The sequence below is a fragment of the Toxotes jaculatrix genome, chromosome 18 (assembly GCF_017976425.1).
Source record: "Toxotes jaculatrix isolate fToxJac2 chromosome 18, fToxJac2.pri, whole genome shotgun sequence".
Lineage (NCBI taxonomy): Eukaryota > Metazoa > Chordata > Actinopteri > Toxotidae > Toxotes > Toxotes jaculatrix.
Window position 1 is genome coordinate 4,548,730 of NC_054411.1, and position 18,496 is coordinate 4,567,225.

General features: G+C 43.8%; 2 protein-coding genes across 5 annotated transcripts; both read right to left on the reverse strand.

Annotated features, from left to right (window-relative positions):
• Positions 1 to 2,262: 2,262 nt before the first annotated feature.
• On the reverse strand, positions 2,263 to 13,595 carry eftud2 (elongation factor Tu GTP binding domain containing 2). Its single transcript, XM_041062529.1, has 28 exons — positions 13,465 to 13,595; positions 12,768 to 12,883; positions 12,510 to 12,672; positions 12,297 to 12,375; positions 12,064 to 12,139; positions 11,816 to 11,881; positions 11,685 to 11,720; positions 11,352 to 11,442; positions 11,151 to 11,233; positions 10,527 to 10,693; positions 10,259 to 10,383; positions 10,090 to 10,153; positions 9,876 to 9,966; positions 9,603 to 9,738; positions 9,080 to 9,207; positions 8,501 to 8,694; positions 8,302 to 8,413; positions 8,075 to 8,215; positions 7,852 to 7,953; positions 7,631 to 7,713; positions 7,250 to 7,336; positions 6,226 to 6,352; positions 6,014 to 6,101; positions 5,778 to 5,896; positions 5,388 to 5,482; positions 5,046 to 5,199; positions 2,985 to 3,092; positions 2,263 to 2,877 (listed from the first exon to the last, which is right to left on the reverse strand). The coding sequence occupies exons 2-28, from the start codon at positions 12,870 to 12,872 to the stop codon at positions 2,782 to 2,784; spliced, it is 2,916 nt and encodes a 971-aa protein (XP_040918463.1). The 5' UTR covers positions 12,873 to 12,883; positions 13,465 to 13,595; the 3' UTR covers positions 2,263 to 2,781.
• A 1,122-nt stretch (positions 13,596 to 14,717) lies between these two features.
• phospho1 (phosphoethanolamine/phosphocholine phosphatase 1) lies at positions 14,718 to 17,884 on the reverse strand. Of its 4 annotated transcripts, none has more exons than XM_041062557.1 (3): positions 17,576 to 17,884; positions 16,963 to 17,045; positions 14,718 to 16,577 (listed from the first exon to the last, which is right to left on the reverse strand). In XM_041062557.1, the coding sequence occupies exon 3, from the start codon at positions 16,443 to 16,445 to the stop codon at positions 15,591 to 15,593; it is 855 nt and encodes a 284-aa protein (XP_040918491.1). In that variant the 5' UTR covers positions 16,446 to 16,577; positions 16,963 to 17,045; positions 17,576 to 17,884; the 3' UTR covers positions 14,718 to 15,590. The 4 variants fall into 4 exon arrangements, with proteins under 4 accessions (XP_040918491.1, XP_040918490.1, XP_040918493.1 ...); XM_041062556.1 differs by having other exon boundaries at positions 17,567 to 17,884; XM_041062559.1 differs by having other exon boundaries at positions 14,718 to 16,396; positions 17,576 to 17,883.
• Between the last annotated feature and the right edge of the window lie 612 nt (positions 17,885 to 18,496).

The window sequence follows — 18,496 nt, forward strand, 5'->3', positions numbered from 1 at the left end:
CTTTGCAGTCTTTGTGCAGTTGTTTTGCATATCTTTGTGGATTTTTTTCTTTTTACTTATTTTATGTACAATTTTGCATCTTGTTTTTTTTTGTCTTTGTCAGTTGTTTTCCTTCTCTTTGTAATCATTTTGTGTGTCTCTTGGAGGCTGACTAATGCTTCATCATCCACATCGTGCCAATACATGTATTAATGATATATACAACTGGCCACTTCTGCGCTATAAGCAGACCATCAAGATGAAACTGTCTCCGTGGACTCTCCAAGCCTGTAGCTCCCTACTTTGGGCGGGATGTTCTAGAGGAAAAGGTCTGCCCGTGATGTTAGCAGGAAGAGACAAGTGTGATTGAGTCACAGACACATGACGGAGCCAGAGAGGTGTGTAGGTGCAGAGAGACAGGACAAGATGACGAATTAAGGGCAGAGGATTAATTGCAGAAGAAGGTGGCTGATGAGGTGAGCTGAGAGCAGATGGAGCTGCAAAGGGAAAAGGGAAAAGGACTGACTTACAGGAGAAAGGTGTCCCTAGTCGGCCCTATACCAAGGCACAGTCTTGCTCCCATCTATATTTAGCACAGGGACCACAGATTGTAGCAAGTGCTCCGGGGCCTTGTGTTCAGACTGGCAAGAACTGCTGCCATCCGTCTCAGCGCCCGGAGCCGTGCACGATCCCAGCTCATGCCAGTGCAAAGGGAGGAGTGACGGGACCGTGGTGTCTAGTGCACGTTTACTTAACACATGTAAAGAGCTGATCACATTCTGTTGGAGCGGATACCTTCAAAGCAGAAGTGAGAAGACGCAAACCCCGTAAACATCTGCACGTCGATACCTCGATGAAGTGTCATCACCGTACTTAGCTCTCCCTAATGGTGAGTCTGTGTTCACACAGCAATTCTTCACTCTCTTCATTTCTTCTTCCTCCAAGCACTTGAAAAGGGCATGGCATCCCCCGTCACCATCTACACACGTCTGCTGAAATAAAAAAAACCCTTGTCTCACTGGACAGGATTGACATTCAGTCCAAATGTCAAGGCAGCTCAAGCCATTTTTGACTTCATGTTCCCGCTCTTACCTTCCCGATCTCCACTACCTCCAGGACTGTTGGGGGGGGGGACTGTCAGCGGTGAGTGATGAAGGACTGAGCCGTCCAGACACGAAAGTCTTCTGAAGGTGTGACGAGGCTCACGCATCAACCCATCCTGAGGTGTAGCTGCACTCCAAGAGTGATTATCCACTCAATAAATATATGTACACGTTTTAAAGGTCAAGTACTTATCACCTGTGGGCTGGAAAGGTGAGTGTTACAGGTTTCATCTTTCACAGGGGACAGCTTGATTAGCTTGAATCAGCTCCATTTCATGTCAGTTACAATGGATCTCGATGACAAGTTTAACAAGAAGAAGCTTCTGTAACTGGCCACAGAAAAATCCACTTCCCCACAAAAACAGAGTTCAAATGAAACATCATTTTAAGACCTTGAAGAAGGTCCTCTGAATAGTTTTAAGACAGCTCAAATACAAAGTCTCTCGAATGGTGAGTTGCAAGCAGTTGTGTTACAGAACTTACCATTTGAACCATTTATCTTTAGCTATGTATTTTGCCTTCTCTCCTTGTTTGCTAACTAGTTTTAAAAAATCTCAATCACCATGTGTTACAGCTGACTCAGGTTGTTGGGAGACATGTACTGTGCAGCCAGCCTATCGCCTGTGGTAGTTTATTATTAGTAGTTAATGTGACAGTAAATATAGTGGCGATCAGCCTCACGCTAATTTGTAATCCTATTTTTTTTTTCCCTAAACATAAATACGTGCTAAGCCACTCAATAATCTTTCCCCCTGAGCAACAGTTGAGCACAAGTCTCTGTCACTGGCGTTCAGTGTATTTCTCGACTCACATGATTGAAAAAGAGCAAACGTTTGACTTACATCTGACTCAGATGTCAGAACCAAGTGTTTTTCCTTTATTAACATCTGTCCTCTTTTATATGCGGCGTCGTTCCTTCTTTTTTTATTCAGCCGTGTAACTCTAACCTTTGCATCCTCTCCGCCTGCCTCCAACCATCCCGCAGCCCGTCCATCAGTCACCGCCCACACAGCGTTCACTCAAACCAGCAGCAAAGCTCCAACTTACACACACAAAATCGAGTCCACCACACTCAAGCTTCCCAACCAACAGTTAAATGCTAATTATATCCATCCAAGATTTCAACAGTAACATTAGGACGATGGTCTAAGAAGCCACATCTTAAAGATCAACATCTGTCTCTGAATTACACACCTTTTATTCAGACATAGACCCGATCAATGACATCCAATTTCTTTTTGTAAAAAAAAAAACAAAAAAAGCTTCGAAGTTATCTTATTCTACAAAAACAATGATAATTTGTACATATAAAAAATAAAAATACAAAACAACGATGAGTCGCAACAAACTTCTGCAAACTTACAGCTGCTCTCCAAAGAGAGGAGCGAAAACTCCCCTAATTCCTGTGTATTCCTGTGGTTTCCATCAATCTAACGACTGATCCTGGTGATCTTCCCTCGTTATGGATCTTTAAAAAAGGCGGGTTGTGTGATTTTCATTTGGAAAATTGTAGACAAGCTAATAAAACGGCGAAGGAGTCACTGGAGATGTAGAATAACCACTGAGTAACCCGAATCTATGAAAACCGCTCATGGGCTTCTGTTTGTACTTCAAATACCCCAAAAACCTGCAGGATTTTCCGTTGTGCCTGGAGGAGCTTCAGGTGTTGGATGTATGGTTTGCAGCCAGTGTTACAGCCTCACATGGGGTAGTTAAGCACCACATCCTGTTTGGCCAGCTCCAACAACATAGGATCGTCGAAGAACTTGCTGATACTCACATCTTCGCTCAGACCCTGCAGAACAACAAAGGATGTTAGTCACGCAAAAAAAAAAAAAAAAAAGCAAATTTACATATACGCTTAGCAGAAAACAGTAATTAACAAGTGGAAACGAGGTTCACCTTGCGCCTTCGGGTTTTGATCATGAACTCTCTGGCCAGGTGAGGGGCAGGCTGAGGCTCAAGAGGCCTGATCACGATACTCTTGTCCAGGGGGTCACCGGGCACGATCTGAAAGGAAGCACAAGAAACAGTTAAACCAGAGAAAATGAACGATCGGCCTCTAAGGAAATCTTCCCCATTCATATTCAGTCAAGAGCAATCAAAGGAACAGTCTGACAACAGGACACACACATCAGATTTTGAGCTTTAACAAGCTGCGTGGACACTTCTAGTAGCGGCACCAGCCTCTCACTGAATATGTGATTTAGTTGCAAGTCTGTCCCGTAGTTACTGAGTCAGGACTGCGTCCATCAACGTGATGGAAAAAGCAACGTGCAAGTACTGTCACTCTTTCAGTTCGTGACCAACACAGCATCAATGCAACGTAAGCAGGTTGAATTGGAAGAAGTAAAGCGTTCACAGGCTTTTAAAAATGAGTCGCTAAATCCATTATCTTAAGGAGCTCATGGTATGACCTTCACAAAATGATCTCATTGTCACGGATATTTGAAACATTCCCCTTAACGCAAAGAGGGAAGGGAGAGGAAGAGAGGACTTGTTAGGGATTTGGAATCTGAAAGAAGTAGAGTAGAGTGGACTAAATAAGACATTCCCAGCCTCGGGGAAAGATTAGAGCAGGAGGAAAAGGGAAAAAATAATCAATGGAGTGGCTGGAGTCCAATCAACAGATGGGTGAGAGCTGCTAACAACAGTAACTCAACACTGCCCTGTTCACATGCCAGTACTGTCAGTACCAAATCGAACCAATGAGGGAGGCACGATAAGGCCTCTTGGGTTTCATGAGGCAAACAACACAGTTCAGGGACTCGTGTGTGATTCTTATTTTCTAGGACAGCTGAATCGATACGTGCCAGCAGGAGCAATTTCAGTCCAAGACCAGAGCGGAGAGGAAGATTCAGAGCGTCGACTGTATCAGGTACAAACTCTGGAGCCTCCACATAATTAAAACACAGGGTAAAGACAGCAACAGGGAACAGGACACATGTCTGAGGACACAATTATTAAAACATCCAATCCATTCTCAGAGAGAGAGTTAATTCAGTCTAACACTTGCTTTTTCACCTCAAGGGGTTAAAGGATAAGTCAGGAGGATGGAACATTAACACTCACACCTATGAAATTCCTTATTTCCCTTCCAGATGAACGGACTTTGCAGGAAAGTATTAATCTAAACTAAGTGGAGCTAATTTTTACTGACACAGCTCTGCAGAGTGCAGACACAAACACATGTCAGGGATGGCAGGCAGAGACGTAGACAGCCACATTATACTTAAAACGTAATGACTCAACACTCCGCTCCACTCCACATCAAAAGCGGTTTAGTCAGAGTGGCAGACGTGTGCACAAGGTTGGCCACTCTGCTGCACAAGCTGCCGCGGTTTTATGTACGTGTGAGTTTGTACATGTGAGTATGTGTACGGGTGACAGGAGGATATCTAATCCCCCCTTTTTAAGACACAAAAATCAGATTTGCCATCTTCTGAACGGAGTTGTTCCGTTTTTTCTAATCCGAAAAACAAAAGTGCAACGTTTACGCTGCAATTCGTAAATGACCGAATTAGATTTGCTGCAGGCAGGTGGGTGTTAACAATAAGCTAACAACACTTTCAGTTTCAGTTCATCTGACCCAACAGCTGACAAGCGAATGAATCTCAGGTGTGCACTTCCTCTTATTTTGTGTAGGCGTAAAGTGTTTATTGTTTCGTCTGCTGCTGATCTGTGGGCGTCCTGACAATCTAATATTTGTCAAATTACTTATTCTGTGAGATGTATTTTAGTTTGTTTTTATTTTGGAGAATATTTCTTGTTTTGGATCACACATATTTTTATTTCTTTGTATTTATGTTCACTAAAGAAGCATCACATTCAGATAAATGAGATAAATAAGTAATGCAGCCAGAAACACGGACATTGAACTACTGTGTGTGAGCATTCAGTGCATTTAAACCTGGATTCTATTTGTTTTCACTGACATAATTTGCCTGTGTCTATGAGTCTTACCTGCCAGTGGTGGAACACAGACAGAGCAAAGGCCTGTCCCTGTGTGTGTGTGCGGAGGTCTGTCTCAAAGCCAAAGGAGTCGATGGCTGGGATGAAAGCCTTGATGGTGTAGAGAGGAGACCCAGGGATAGGTGCATCCTGGGTGACATGACCCCTGATAGATGACAAACACAGGATCGAATTTAAAATAAATAAATAAATAAAAGACTGAATTTCAACGATCATGCTTTGTGTTAAAGAATTTACTTAAATGACTCAAATGAGTTGCTCATTAGGAAGCTCTAGCATTAACATTTCTGCCTGGGTTGATTCTGGACATCAGGATAATAAGAGTAGACCAACCTTCTCCGAGCCAGCACTGTGTAGACAGCAGATACACAATCAGCCGGAGCCTGAACCTCCACAAAGTAATAGGGCTCCATCAACCTTGGCGTGGCCTGGAACATAAGGGAGACTATACATTAAAGAAAGGACAAAAGCCCGTATAAACAGTATGGTTATCCCATGTAAAGCTGATCCATGGATTTAAGATGGGAGACGAGGAAAGAAGCCAAAATCGTGAACGAAGAATGTTATCGGACTACAATTAAAAAGAGCGAACGTCAGCAAAATCCCAAACTGTAATCAAGGTAATGGAACATTAAAGAAAGTGAGGATGAATGGGACGTCTTCAGGAGCTAATGGTAGCTGAGAAGAAGAATAGAGTTGGGGGGGAGGAGGGGGTGACCTCACCATGAGGAACGCGGAGTACACCACTCTCCTGGCTGTGGGGATGACCTGGCCTCCTCCTCTGTGGAGAGGCTCCTGAGCGATGACTGCATCCAGGATCTTAAACTTGACATTTCTGATGGCTGAGGGCGGCAGAAAGACTGAGTTATAATAACACAACACTGACAGACATTCGCGGGGGGGGGGCTCCAGGACCAGTTGCAGCACAAAGAACAAAGGTTTTATTTTGAAAAACTTACGCTCATCACACAGAGGTCCTTCCCTGGTGCCCCACTGGAAGCCCTGAACTATGCTGTCTTTGACCGAGCCCAGCAGAGCCTTGTCCACCTACACGGGAAAAACAAACACATCTCGAGTTTACTACGAAAGCAGAGATCTCACACACTAGCACACTAAAACAGTCAATCTCTCTTTTTTTTTCCCTTAACCAATGATTCCTAACCTAACTCACCTCTGACGGCAGCGTGTCGTCTACAAGGATGTTTGGTCCCGTCGTGTCTGGTCCGAAGGCCCAGATAGACCTGGCAGCCAGCAGATCCCAGTCGTACTTTGTCTGGAAAAACTCTCCCAGCTTCTTTCTGCCATGAGGACACAGAACAGCCACTGGTTGAAAGGAGGTTCTGCACATTGTGTCAACTGGAACATTAAGGAGATTGGTTGATCGGGGGGTCACTGGGGTTAATGGAATAGGAGGAGCAGAGCGAAGGTTTAGTTTAATGGCGTGTGAAGTGTGTCACTCTGGCATCGCTGCTCCATGCTGGCACCCCTGGGTCCAGATGGCCTCACAATGAGCCGAGCACTGACAGGAAGCGACACTCGAGCGGAGCACACGCTCGTGCGTGCTCTTCATGTCTCGGGGGATGGGAAAATTCATGCATGCTTTTAGTGCATGATTCAATTACTGTGAGTGAACTGATCAATACTCCGAGGAGGGCTTTTAATAAGCACATACTTGTCACAATGTGCAGACTGTCCTTTACTCTGCTTCTGTATACAAATACAAAACCGCTCTGGATATATTTTACATTTAAATAAAAGTTATACATACCTATATCTATAAGCTCTTGCTCTATGCGTGATAAGCTGAAGAAAATCAGGAACCACACCCATGGATTTACAAGGATTATTACCTTCCATTCCAATAACTGCACTTTTTAAATTAATATTTCAGCCCTGGGCATTTCCACATTCCTCTACCTTCTTCAATGACAACATTGAATTAAAGAACTAATCACCATTCTTGCATGCCTGCTCATTTATCATTAACCGAGAGATAAATGAGAATAAATGATGGGTCGGAATGGCTCTGAAATCCGGAGAAATTATAAGGCTAATTTAATATCTATATGAAATGGGGAAAATCTATAGGCACATCTCATGTGAAAGGCACATTACATCACCGCAATTAATTAAGATTTCACTCAAACTATGTGTGTGTGTGTGTGTGTGTAGTGGTAATGTCTTCTTTATCGTACCTGTTCCATGTGATCTGCACCACTTCGTTCTCAATGTCCTCAGCCAGCCCCTTCTCCAGGGGCTCAGCAATCATGGTGATCTTATTCCTGTCAATCACATCAAACAGCTGTCAATCAGGGAGACACTCGACCAGAGGGAAGGACTGACTCTGACACTGTGATCTCCAAGAGCACAGTGCACAAACTTAACTCCGCCAAGAAATACAACATCCAAACTAACAGTCTTAATAAAGGTTCATGTCAGAAATTAGAAACATACAGAGAAAATGATTACATGTATAGAGTTATATTAATAACTTGACAGAGTGAGCTTTCTCTTTATTGTACTCATGTCGTTATTTGTGTGGATAAGATCTAGAACATGTTGTGTTTAATACACACTTCTTGTTGGGCGTTTCAGCAAAGCACTTGAGCGATGACGTCTCCACAACTGTTTCACAGAAAGTCACAACTGGGTCAGCAACCTGTGGGTAAACACGAGTAAAATTACACACAGAGACCTAATGCTATGCTAATCTATGTAGTAACTAAACGAGTTAATGATTCGATACTGAAATAAACACTGCTAAGTAATTTAACGAGACCAAATCAAGAAAAATTACTTTAATGTCGATCTCGGAGTACATCTTGCGCAGGTCGTGCATGACACAGTCCAGGTAGAGCTCTCCTGTACCTAAGATGACATGTTCTCCAGACTCCTCCACCTGGAAAACAAAGATACAAACACAGATTTGGTCACTTATAATTTCTGCTACAGCAGTTAACTAATTATTGCATTAGTTTTTCATTTTGAAAAAACTTCCCCACTGCATGAAAGTCTCATACCTTTGTGGTTAGAGATGGATAGCTCTTGTTGACCTTCCTCAGTCCGTCCAACATCTTAGGAAGCTCTGACGGGTTGACGGGCTCCACTGCAATCTTGATAACTGATGCAGTGTTGAACTTCAGCGGCCTGAAAATCTGAGCCTGATGGAGAAAGTAAAAAATGTAAACTACTTCTACTCATAAGGTATTTTTGAAGATCTCCTTGGTATTTTTCTCTCATGTCTTACTTCTTCGTTCCCTCTGGGCTCCGTGATTGTGGCGGTTTTGACGATGGGCTGGTCACAACCTTCGATGAGGACCCAGTTGCCAGCAGGGACTCGATTCACTTCAATCTGGTATCTAAAAATGTGGACGGAGAATCAAATCAAATTTTATTCAAACAATGACTGATTTCTCACTCGACAAACCAAAACCCCTGGATGGTACCTGGCGACAGAAATCCACAGGCGGCCCACGGTGCAGACCTGGGAGTCCTCCTCATCTTCAAGGGTGTAGTTCTCTCCTAAAACCTTGACGGGCTGGCCCGCCTGAATGGTCCCGCTCAGCACTCGGCCAAACGCGTGGAACTGAACCCCATCCTCAGTGCTGTACATCTTAGTGGTGTGGCACATCAAAGGGCCCTGGGGGCGGGAGACATGAGGTTAGCAGGAGAGAGGGATTAGAGAGAGAGAGAGAGAGACAGAAAATAGCACAGGAAAGTCTCAGCACTGGAATATAACATTTCGACCTAAAGACATATAAGAGGGCTTTGGCAAAGGGAAGTACGATTTTTAAGAGGAACTTGGAAAACTGTGATCAGTGTCCTGCATTGTAATAAACAGGATTATTTAACAGCTTGTTCATTTCAAGCCAAATGAAACAGCCTGTTGGCTTAATGTGTAAGACCAGCTGAAAAGATGCTATTGACTTCCATTAGAAACAGATTGAATGTTGCAGTTAACCAGCGGATCTGCTCCTCATCAGCCAATAAACAGGGGACTCGTGTTCGGCCTCCATTATACTCACATCGGGGTCACACTCCGCCATGGCCTCCCCCAGGTCTGAGTCCAGACCTCCTGTGTAGGTGTGCTCGATCTTGTTCCTGGCGCCCTCTTGTGGTGAGGGGATGTGTTGAACACACATGTCCACAAAGCCTGGAGGGGAAGACACCCGCAGTCGATTTAAAATTCATTTATCATGTTTACTGAAGCATGACCGTTTATCTCCTACAATCACGAGCAGATAAGTAAAAGACACTACATTTTATTGTCTATTCAGTATTAGCACTTTATTTATATAGAAAAAAGGATGAACTCTGTTATCTCATTGACTCTGAAGTCAATGAGACTTCAGAGTCAATGAGATAACAGAGTTATCTTTGTTAAAACAGTATGTAACTATATATATATACTAGAAGTGTTAGAGCCATTTTTGTGTTTAAAAGTGGCCAAGTCTAAGAACAGACCACTACACACTTTGAAACACAGCTTTATAGTGCTTTAAATGAAATAATAAAATAACAGAAATTATAAAACAAACTAAGCCATACCAGTGAATTCTCCAAAGAAGCGGTTGCAGACCAGCCTCAGCAGTGGTCTGATGTTCAGCTTCAGTTCCTCTTTAGTCAGGTGGATCCCCAGCTCATCCAGAACTCGGGGGAGAGACGTGTCCACATCCCCAACCACCTGGACACAAAGAGGATTTGGGTGAGGATTACAAGCAGAGTTCTGCAACTCAGCCCGAGCCTGATGGGGCCCACGGGTGTTGAGCTAGCTGTTGTTGCCTTGTTGCCCATTAGAGAATTCTGTTAGCCATGTCCAACCTGTGAGAGGATCTTGTAGAGAGGCTCCAGAACAAATTCCACAAAGCTGCGCTGAGAGTTACTGCTGGGAGCTTTCTTTGTGAACTTGCGACTAAAAAGAGAAGAAAAGAAAATCACAGTACAGTGAGGATGTGTTAGAAGAGGAGCAAAAAAAATGTTGGCTCGGCATCTGTTGCATTCTGTTGATTGCTGATTTCCAAAGTAGTTTACTCACGTTTTGGGATTGAAATAAATGTCTCCCCAGAGCCTCTTGGCAAACTCATTATAGTTGATGTCACCTGTAAATATTAAGTTAATTAGTGCCATAATAAATGCATTAAGCATGAGATGAGGAGGATGCACTGGTCCACTGTTGATGTTTATACTCTGAACAGTTGTCTCACCGTAGGTGTCTGAGTAGATCTTTGCAAAGGACCCTAGGGTGAAACAGATGCTGTACTGAGAGCTGGCGAAGCACACATTTCCAAGGAGAGGGGACACCACCAAGTTCTCATCTGTGGAGTATGTGCTGAAGGGCAGGAGAGACGACCAGTCACCAAATGCAGAGTATTATATATCTGACTTTGTAACAATGAACGATACGTCAGCGTGTCGGTGGTTTTTAGATGAACCTCTGCAGACACAGTGGAAGTGATGGGTTTCCAGTATTACCTGAGCAAACCGTTGACCTCATCCACAATGTGGCGCAGTTTATAATAAGCATCCGTGGGAGGCAGTTTGAGCTCCACAATGAGCCGGTCCACCTTGTTGATGCAGATGGTGATGGCCATACGCTCCTGAACTGCATGTTTGATCAGTCGCTCTGTGTTCAGCATCACCTGAGTAAAGTCAAGTCAAGCAGGCTTACTGTTGTTTCAGCCATATACATCGTATTCAGTGAAACAAAACATTTCACAGGGAACAACTGGTGATATACACAACTGTTAAAACACAGCAGAGACAAGACAGATATATTATAGTGCACACACACTATTTTGAACCACACACACACATTTCTTCTTGCACTCACATGCACACTGACATACACACACACTCTAGGACACATGTACATAATGTGCAGAAAACAACAGCGACATAAAGCAAACAATGCTAGACAGGGCATGGCTATTAACAGAGCACCGGTAGACAGCAGATATGATTGGATATTAAAAAATATATATAGGAGCAGAGGTTTACAAAGGTCGAGGTTACATGGAAAGCTAAACACATCAATTTATGTGAAGAGAGAGCACAGGAGTGGAGGAACAAGAAAAAGAAAAACAAAATGTGACTCACTCCTTCTGCTGCATCTATGAAGAGGACAACACCGTCGGAGATCCGGATGCTAGATGTCACCTCGTCAGAGAAGTTCACGTGGCCTTTGATGGAAACACAAGATTTTACATCACTTCCAAACATTTTTTAAAGTTTCATTCTCAAGACCAAAACCTCAAACCGTGTATTCAGCACACACGGTATCCAGTCAAAGTACAATACCTGGTGTATCCATGATGTTGAAAAGGTAAGATTTGCCTCTGGAGTCTGGCAGGACCATTGTGACAGGGGTACTCTTGATACCGACTCCTCTCTGTGGAAAAAGCACATGACAGAAATCACCTTTGCAGGAAGGGAAACAGAAGTATATAAGTTTTGTGAAACAATCACTTCTGACAACAAAGCCCAGCAACCTCCCATCTTTAAGAGACTAAGTCAGTTTGTCAAATTGGATCATGTTTACAATCCCTTCATACTCTAAGATATGGTAACCCGGTGTATTTTAGGATACTCCGTAGTGTTATGATTTGACCATAGTTCAACCAAAACTCTTACCTCTTGTTCTGTAAAGAGGATGTCTGTGTATCGGAGCTGAAAAGGTAAAATACAGTTAGTCTCTGGTGACTTATACAAACCTTATGTGTGATAAAAGACAAATTTATCAAATTATTGTAGACAACACTCACGTCCACATCATCTCTCTTCCTGATTTCTGGATGTGTTTGTTCAATCAGGCAGTCCACAAAACAGGTCTGAACAGAATAAACAAATCTGTTAGATCCCCATGACTCACAGATGAGTCTAATGTGCAGTCAAATTTTACATCTTAAAAACATGTACCCTCTTTGGCAACTTGCCTGCAGAGGAACCTTGACCATAAATACAAAACTAGAAGAGAAACTGAGCCAGAAGCAGCTGTAAGGCAGGCTCTAACCTTGCCGTGGTGAAGGTGACCGCAAAGGGTGACATTACGGATCAGCTCGGGACCGTCCATCAGATCCGCGAGGAATCTGCCAGAAGAGAGGATGGATATCACAGCTTGAAACAGCACACAGCAGGACTGAGACTGTGCAAAGATTCCTGTTCAGTGGGTTACATTCTGGATCAACATTTGCATCTTCAAACTTGTACATATGTCCATATAAACAGAAAACCACTTAGACTCACTCCATATCATAAACAGTGGCAGGTAACTCTTGCTCCATCAAGGTGAACTGCTTGCTCTTCACAGGCTTGATGATGGGCTCTGGAAAGAGTAGAGAGGAAAAACTGTTTTTTGTGTGTTTGTTTAAAAGCATATTTTAACTTTCTCACAACAATTACACATTGTCCTTCAGTGTGATTCTGTAAATATAGATTACACTTTTGTTTGTCTCTTACCTGTAAGAGGTTGTGTATCTTCCTCCTGGACGATAGTTTCCACTTCGGGCCCATAAACCTCCTCTGCTGTAGGATAGTACTTCTTGTCCTCATGCAGGACCACCTCCATGCCCGGGACATCGTCATCCGCATCGGCAGGTTCATCGTCATCATCTTCATCACCCTGCACAGGGACAGTATTATTACCATAACGTGCATACATACATATAAACAAACTCTAAGTACTTCCTAGTGATAACCACTGAATCTGAAGAGTACCTCATCGACATCTCTGTCCTCTGCCTCCAGATCATCTTCATCATCGTCAGAGTCCAGCTCTGGACCGATGTAGTTCCCAAACTCATCATACAGATCAGCCTCCATCTTGTAGAGACCTGAGAAATGGGTTTGTGTTAATGAGCATTTATGTTTGTGGATTTCATGCACTGTTACAGACAATATCTCACTGAGGTTCAATGCAAAGAAACCAACATTTTTAGCCGCAATACAACTGTAGTTTATGCAGCCCTTACTTTTAGTGAAGTACTGTTGAGTGAATCAATATTCACAATGGTCATATTCAAGTCTTTTGATAAATTAGAGTTGGCTTGTATTTCAAAGCCCGGTGGTGACTGAAGTTAACTAACAGCAAGTTACCTACTAACCGAAGCTAATGCTAACTGTGCCGGTAGCAAAATGTGCACATTGATCAAAGCTCCGTTCGCTATTTATGAAGCTACAGGCAATTTCGGACGGCAGGTTAAAATCGGGCATTAATGAGAAGTTTTCGGTGACTATAAACAGCTCTTGCATTTGTTTCGGCGTTGTCACTAATTAGCCAAAAACTAGCATGCTAGCCTGCTAACAAGCAAAGAAATGAATGACCCGCGGACGACGTTTCAGTTACGTTGCTGTTTAGCGATGTAGCTAACTTACTGCGCTGAGCTATAACTTGCGACCTGCAACAGAAGCTCACCTGTATTGTGTTAAAATGTAGTCAGGAAATATTATTTTCAGAGCAAGTTAAAAGTTGAGGATGTATTCAGAAGATAAATAATTCCACAAATAGCGCCATGCGCATGTGATACTACATCCGGGTTTCTTCTTCTGATTACCCGGGGGCGACGAGCATTCGAAATAAAGATTCAATAGCGCCCCCCACTGATCGAGACGGTACACTACAGGCACACTCTTAGACACGCTCGCATGCTGAAGCGCTGAATTAGAGCGCTGCCCAGACTTTTGCACAAGCCACAATTACGGTTTAATTTTATTTACACAGCCAGTTTAATTTTTTCCACACACACAGGACACCGGGTGTTTACGCAGAGGGCAGCGGCAGGAGATTCAGGGCGCCGAGGGCACGGACAAACAGACTCAGGGACAGCTTTTACAACAACGCAAACACTCAACCTGACCCCATCCGATTAGCTGCCTTTCTGACAGCGAGCCATGTGCAATCAACAATGTACACTACTTCTGCATATACTCTGTATACACTCTATATTTTATCCTGAATATATTTTATTTTATTTTGTTATACTGTGTTTTGTACAAAGCATGGTTGTCCAATGACAATAAAGATTTATCTTTATCTTTTTCACTCACAATGAAACTATAAAACAGATAGAGGTGTAGTTATGCCCTTTGACCAACAGATGGCACTAAACACTCACGAACACACCAGTTGAAGCCATTAAATGAACACACCTGAAAATGAAAGCCTCGGTCTGTGTTCATGAAATAAAGCAGCGTGATTATACTAAACAGAAAATGAAAATCATCTCCCCAGGTTAGGCCAATATAAACCTGTGTTTGACAGATTCTTATTAGGCAGTTGTAATTTGAATTTGATTTAGCTGAACAGAATAGGCCCCATTGTTCAGACCAACCTTGTGAAATTCTGCTAAATAAATGATTTACACACATTTAAACACTAAACCATCATTTGATGGGGTTCGATATGATAACTCCATCAAATGATTTTCAGACACAGAAACTTAGGTGTTGGAACTGACTGACGCAGAGAACTTTTTTTTGACCCTCAGGAGACTCTGAAAGCCGATTGTGGTACGTATGATAGGTGTAACAGTAATAATAAGAAATTGTGTGGCCTTTTTATGGCAGGAGTACATGGATGTTATCAGTATAATGGTTATGAATGATTCCAGATGATGTTGAAGAGGTTTGATGACAGAACACAGGCACAGGCAGGGTTTCAGTTGATGGCTTTATTCCTGCTGGTGTTTATTTATTTTTTTCAGTAGGCCTGGCCTACACAGCAAAGACACAACAGACTGATAAACAAGTTAAACAAACAGACACACTCTTAAAACATAGTCACACATTTAGTAAATTAGACATACTGTATATTCTCTGACAAAGATGCTGATAGAATACCTCAACTCTTTTTGTTTGGTCATCGTGTAGAGGTCTTGAAATGCCCGTTGCCATCAGATGGCAGTGTTACTGTGATTTCATTTATTGACTCTATAATTTAATATTTCATATTCAAAAAGTGCAGTTTGAAAGAAAACACACTTATATGTGTAATTCATGGCCAACCGGTCACTTACTTGACAAAAACTGTCCATTACATTTTTATTAAATATTGCTATTAAAGTGATCACGAACATGGATTTCCATATTAACCCATGTTTAACCCAAAGAACCACGAATAATGCTTTTAAATGTCATCCCACTGACGGATATTTATTATGCAAATGCCCTCAAACTTTAAAGCTCTGTCCTTTACTTCAAAATACCGTTAATAACAAAACATAGGATTTGTTGTTGATTCCTTCACTGTGGGTGACGGTGGCAGGTCCCCACAATCATTAACCTGCTGATGTTAAACTGAGTCTCTGTTACTGGAGGTACCTCTGGACCAAAACGTGATAAGCTGGTCCAATCTGAGGCACATGCCAGACAGACACGGTTTATTTGTTTATTTAGTTTTATTTATTTTTAACAGAAACTGCTAATGAGTTTATTGCCTCAAACCTTTGTTCTTGGGACTATTTTACCTGAGAATATGACTAAAAGTGTCAACTGGCCCCTTAATCGTCTCTCCTCTCTCTCTCTGTGTTTGTGTGTGACCCTTTACTCTGCCACCAGCTTCCTCAGCCGCTGCACCACATCCTCCCCGCTCGCCCACGGCACCGTGACCGCCTTGAACTCCCCGGGCATGGCTTCATGGGTCTCCGTGATCAGCCGGTGCATGGGGAAGTCCCGCCGCGGGAAGGCCACATCCCGGGGCCCGAGGGCAAGCGCCGGGCAGAAGTCGTTGGCTCCGTCTCCCACGTAGAACACCCGCTGATAGGGGCGGCCCCGCTCCTGAGTCCTGCGGGCTACATAGTCCCTGACGACCACCTGCTTGCACATGTTTTCGGGGCATCGCGGGCAGTCGTGAGAGTGGAAGGGTCTCAGCACCAGCCGCCCGTCCTTGTTGAAGGTGGCCGGGTTGGTGAAGACCCGATGGAAGAGCTGGCGGGTCCCGGTGCGTCGGAGCCAGGACTCGATGAAGAAGGTATTGGCGTCAGACACCAGCACCACCTCAAAGTCCTGCGGGGGGCGGGTGCGGAGGAACTGGAAGAGGGTGAGCATGCCGGGGGTGGCCGGTATCTTCTCCATTATGGTGCGTATGTCGCTCTCGGTGACGCCTTGCTCCGCCAGGTAGCCCAGGACGCGTTGCATGTACTCGTTGTAGCGGCCGGGTTGGTAGGTGTCCTTCAGCCAGCCCGGGAGGTGCTGACCCGGGGCGGCCTGCACCACCATGTCGTCGCTGGTCTCATCCACGATTGTCTCATCAAAGTCAAAGAAGATGAGGAAGCGCTTGTCGGAGGAGACGCGAGCTGAATGGGAGGCCATGATATCTGAGCGCCTGGACCTGTGGGGTTCCTCCTCTCCTGGGGGATGGGGTGGGACATAACAGCAGTTGAAGAATGAATCCCCCATGATTGACTATGCCACACCTCTTACTGTTGCCAAGCGGCATCAAATCTCCTCTCTTGCTCTCCCACTCTCCAGCATCCCACGCCAGGCAGGCCACGGTAAGGTGGAGGCTACCGAGGATAGCTTTCTTGGAAACTTTAATGCATAAATAGACGAGGAGGGGGGGTTGGGGTGGAGGCAAAACAGAACCAAATACAGATTTAAGATAAGAAACACACCTAATAAATAAAAAAGGTATGATAAAGACGCATAAACAGAGCAAAGCAGCCAACCAGCAGCCTTTTCAGAAGCGTATCCTCCAACTCATGGGTCTCTGGAGAAATGTGAGGGACTTTCTATGAAAGTAAGGAGTGAAGAGGAGGAGGTGGGGGTGCTGGAGCAGGAGCAGGAGTGAAAACTAGGGGTGAAATATGATTATGCCCGAATCTGAGCAAATGGGCAAAATGGGTCTCTGCGTGCCACTACAAGCAAGCAATTTAATCAACTATATTTCAAATGAAGAAGAAAATCCAAAGCGTACCGTGTTTGGATAGTCGTTGATGTCAGCAGTGGATGTCCGCTGATCTCATGTGTTTCCCTGATTTTTTTTTTCCTCTCTGTAGGCTGTGGGGGGGAAAACACACAATGAATGCTGAGTTGCACGAAGCAGTATCCTGCTTTCAAGTGATTATAACAGAATAACTTAAATAATCCTGCTAGAGTAAGTACAAGAAGTAGGTTACTGAGTCACACTACTACAGGACCATTCAGAAATCCTTTCTGAGATAACAAAAACACCAAAATGTCAATAAATATGATCTGTTATAAAGAAACCCATACTGTAGTTTAGGTTATAGGCTGTCAAACACATTTCAAGCCACCTTTGAAACAACAGAAATGGTTTTGACGATTCTTTTGGGCTGAAGCACAATTCAGAGATTAACAGTACAGGTAAGACTATGTGAAATAACTCGTTACCCTGGCAGCCTTATCTACCTGCTCCAAAACTAACCTACTTTCTCATAACAACATCAACAACAGTGGCAGGACGCCCGCATACAGTAGATGAAAGCGGAGCTCTTGCAGCTCAGCTTTAAAACAAAAAGAAAAAAAAGAGAGAGGGAGAGAAGAAAGGAAAAGCATACATATATCACCGGCGCTGGTTACGGTGCCCAGTGTCCGTCTGGTCCGACCCGGTCCCACAGAAAGCACAGACAGAGTTCCGCCGGTCGGCCGCTGGGACGTGCACTTTTATGTGACAGTCAAAACCACCGGAGCAGCTGTACGTGACCGCGCCTACAAGTCCGCCCATTTAATAGCAGCCTACCGAGCGCGTTCACGACACTTACAAGAGAGAGAGGGGGTGCGCGGGGGATGCGGGGGGGTCGGATGGAGCACTGTGGGAGGAAAGGAAGGAAAGAAAGAAAAACAACAAAGATGGAAAGTAAATATTCCGTTAAATATTCCGCGGGGCTGCGTGTGTCAGTCAAATGAATGTGTAATTTTTTTTTTTTCACTCACTTCAGCAAATGGTCTGTCTCACTATTATATGCAGGCTACTCACCGACTTTCCAGTGGAGCACTTACAAAGGTGGGAGAGACTGGGGAGAACACATATTTCTGGTGGTGACAGATCTAAGAAAAGACCAAGGTCAAATCGGCAGATTTTACTTTAGTGTTCACCCAGTTTGGAGCCTGATTTCCTGACGAGAAAAGACAGTTCAGAGCAGCAAATGCAGGCAGGCATTTATAAATATCTGAATAATCTCAACTAGACCCATACTGTTCAGTTGGCCCGATGTGACTGATTCCCTGCTGCTCCAAACAAAGAGTTAAAAGACTGTTAAAAAGAATCTCACATAAATTTTAAGTGTGTATTAAGCTAAACTAATGGCGAAAGGCCTTTGTTCAACAGGACAATCTAGATTTGGGTCAGTGTGACGTTAGAACAGTGGACAAACACTGGTTCTGTCCCAAAGCTGTGACCTCTGACCTCTCTTTGTGAGGGAGACTGAGAATAAAGCCGTAACCGCATTAGAGAGGCTGATTGGAATGAAATTAATAAAGTCTATCAA

Bases quoted from the DNA above. Each gene is read 5' to 3' on its own strand.
- eftud2 (XM_041062529.1), bottom strand. From the start codon at position 12,872: ATGGAGGCTGATCTGTATGATGAGTTTGGGAACTACATCGGTCCAGAG. The intron at 11,721-11,815 runs GTGAGTGTTGTC...TTACCTTTTCAG, and splicing joins GGAAGAGAGATGATGTGGAC to CTCCGATACACAGACATCCT. The intron at 3,093-5,045 runs GTAAGACTCATA...GCTTCCTTTCAG, and splicing joins CTGTGTTCCACCACTGGCAG to ATCGTGCCCGGTGACCCCCT.
- phospho1 (XM_041062557.1), bottom strand. From the start codon at position 16,445: ATGGGGGATTCATTCTTCAACTGCTGTTATGTCCCACCCCATCCCCCA.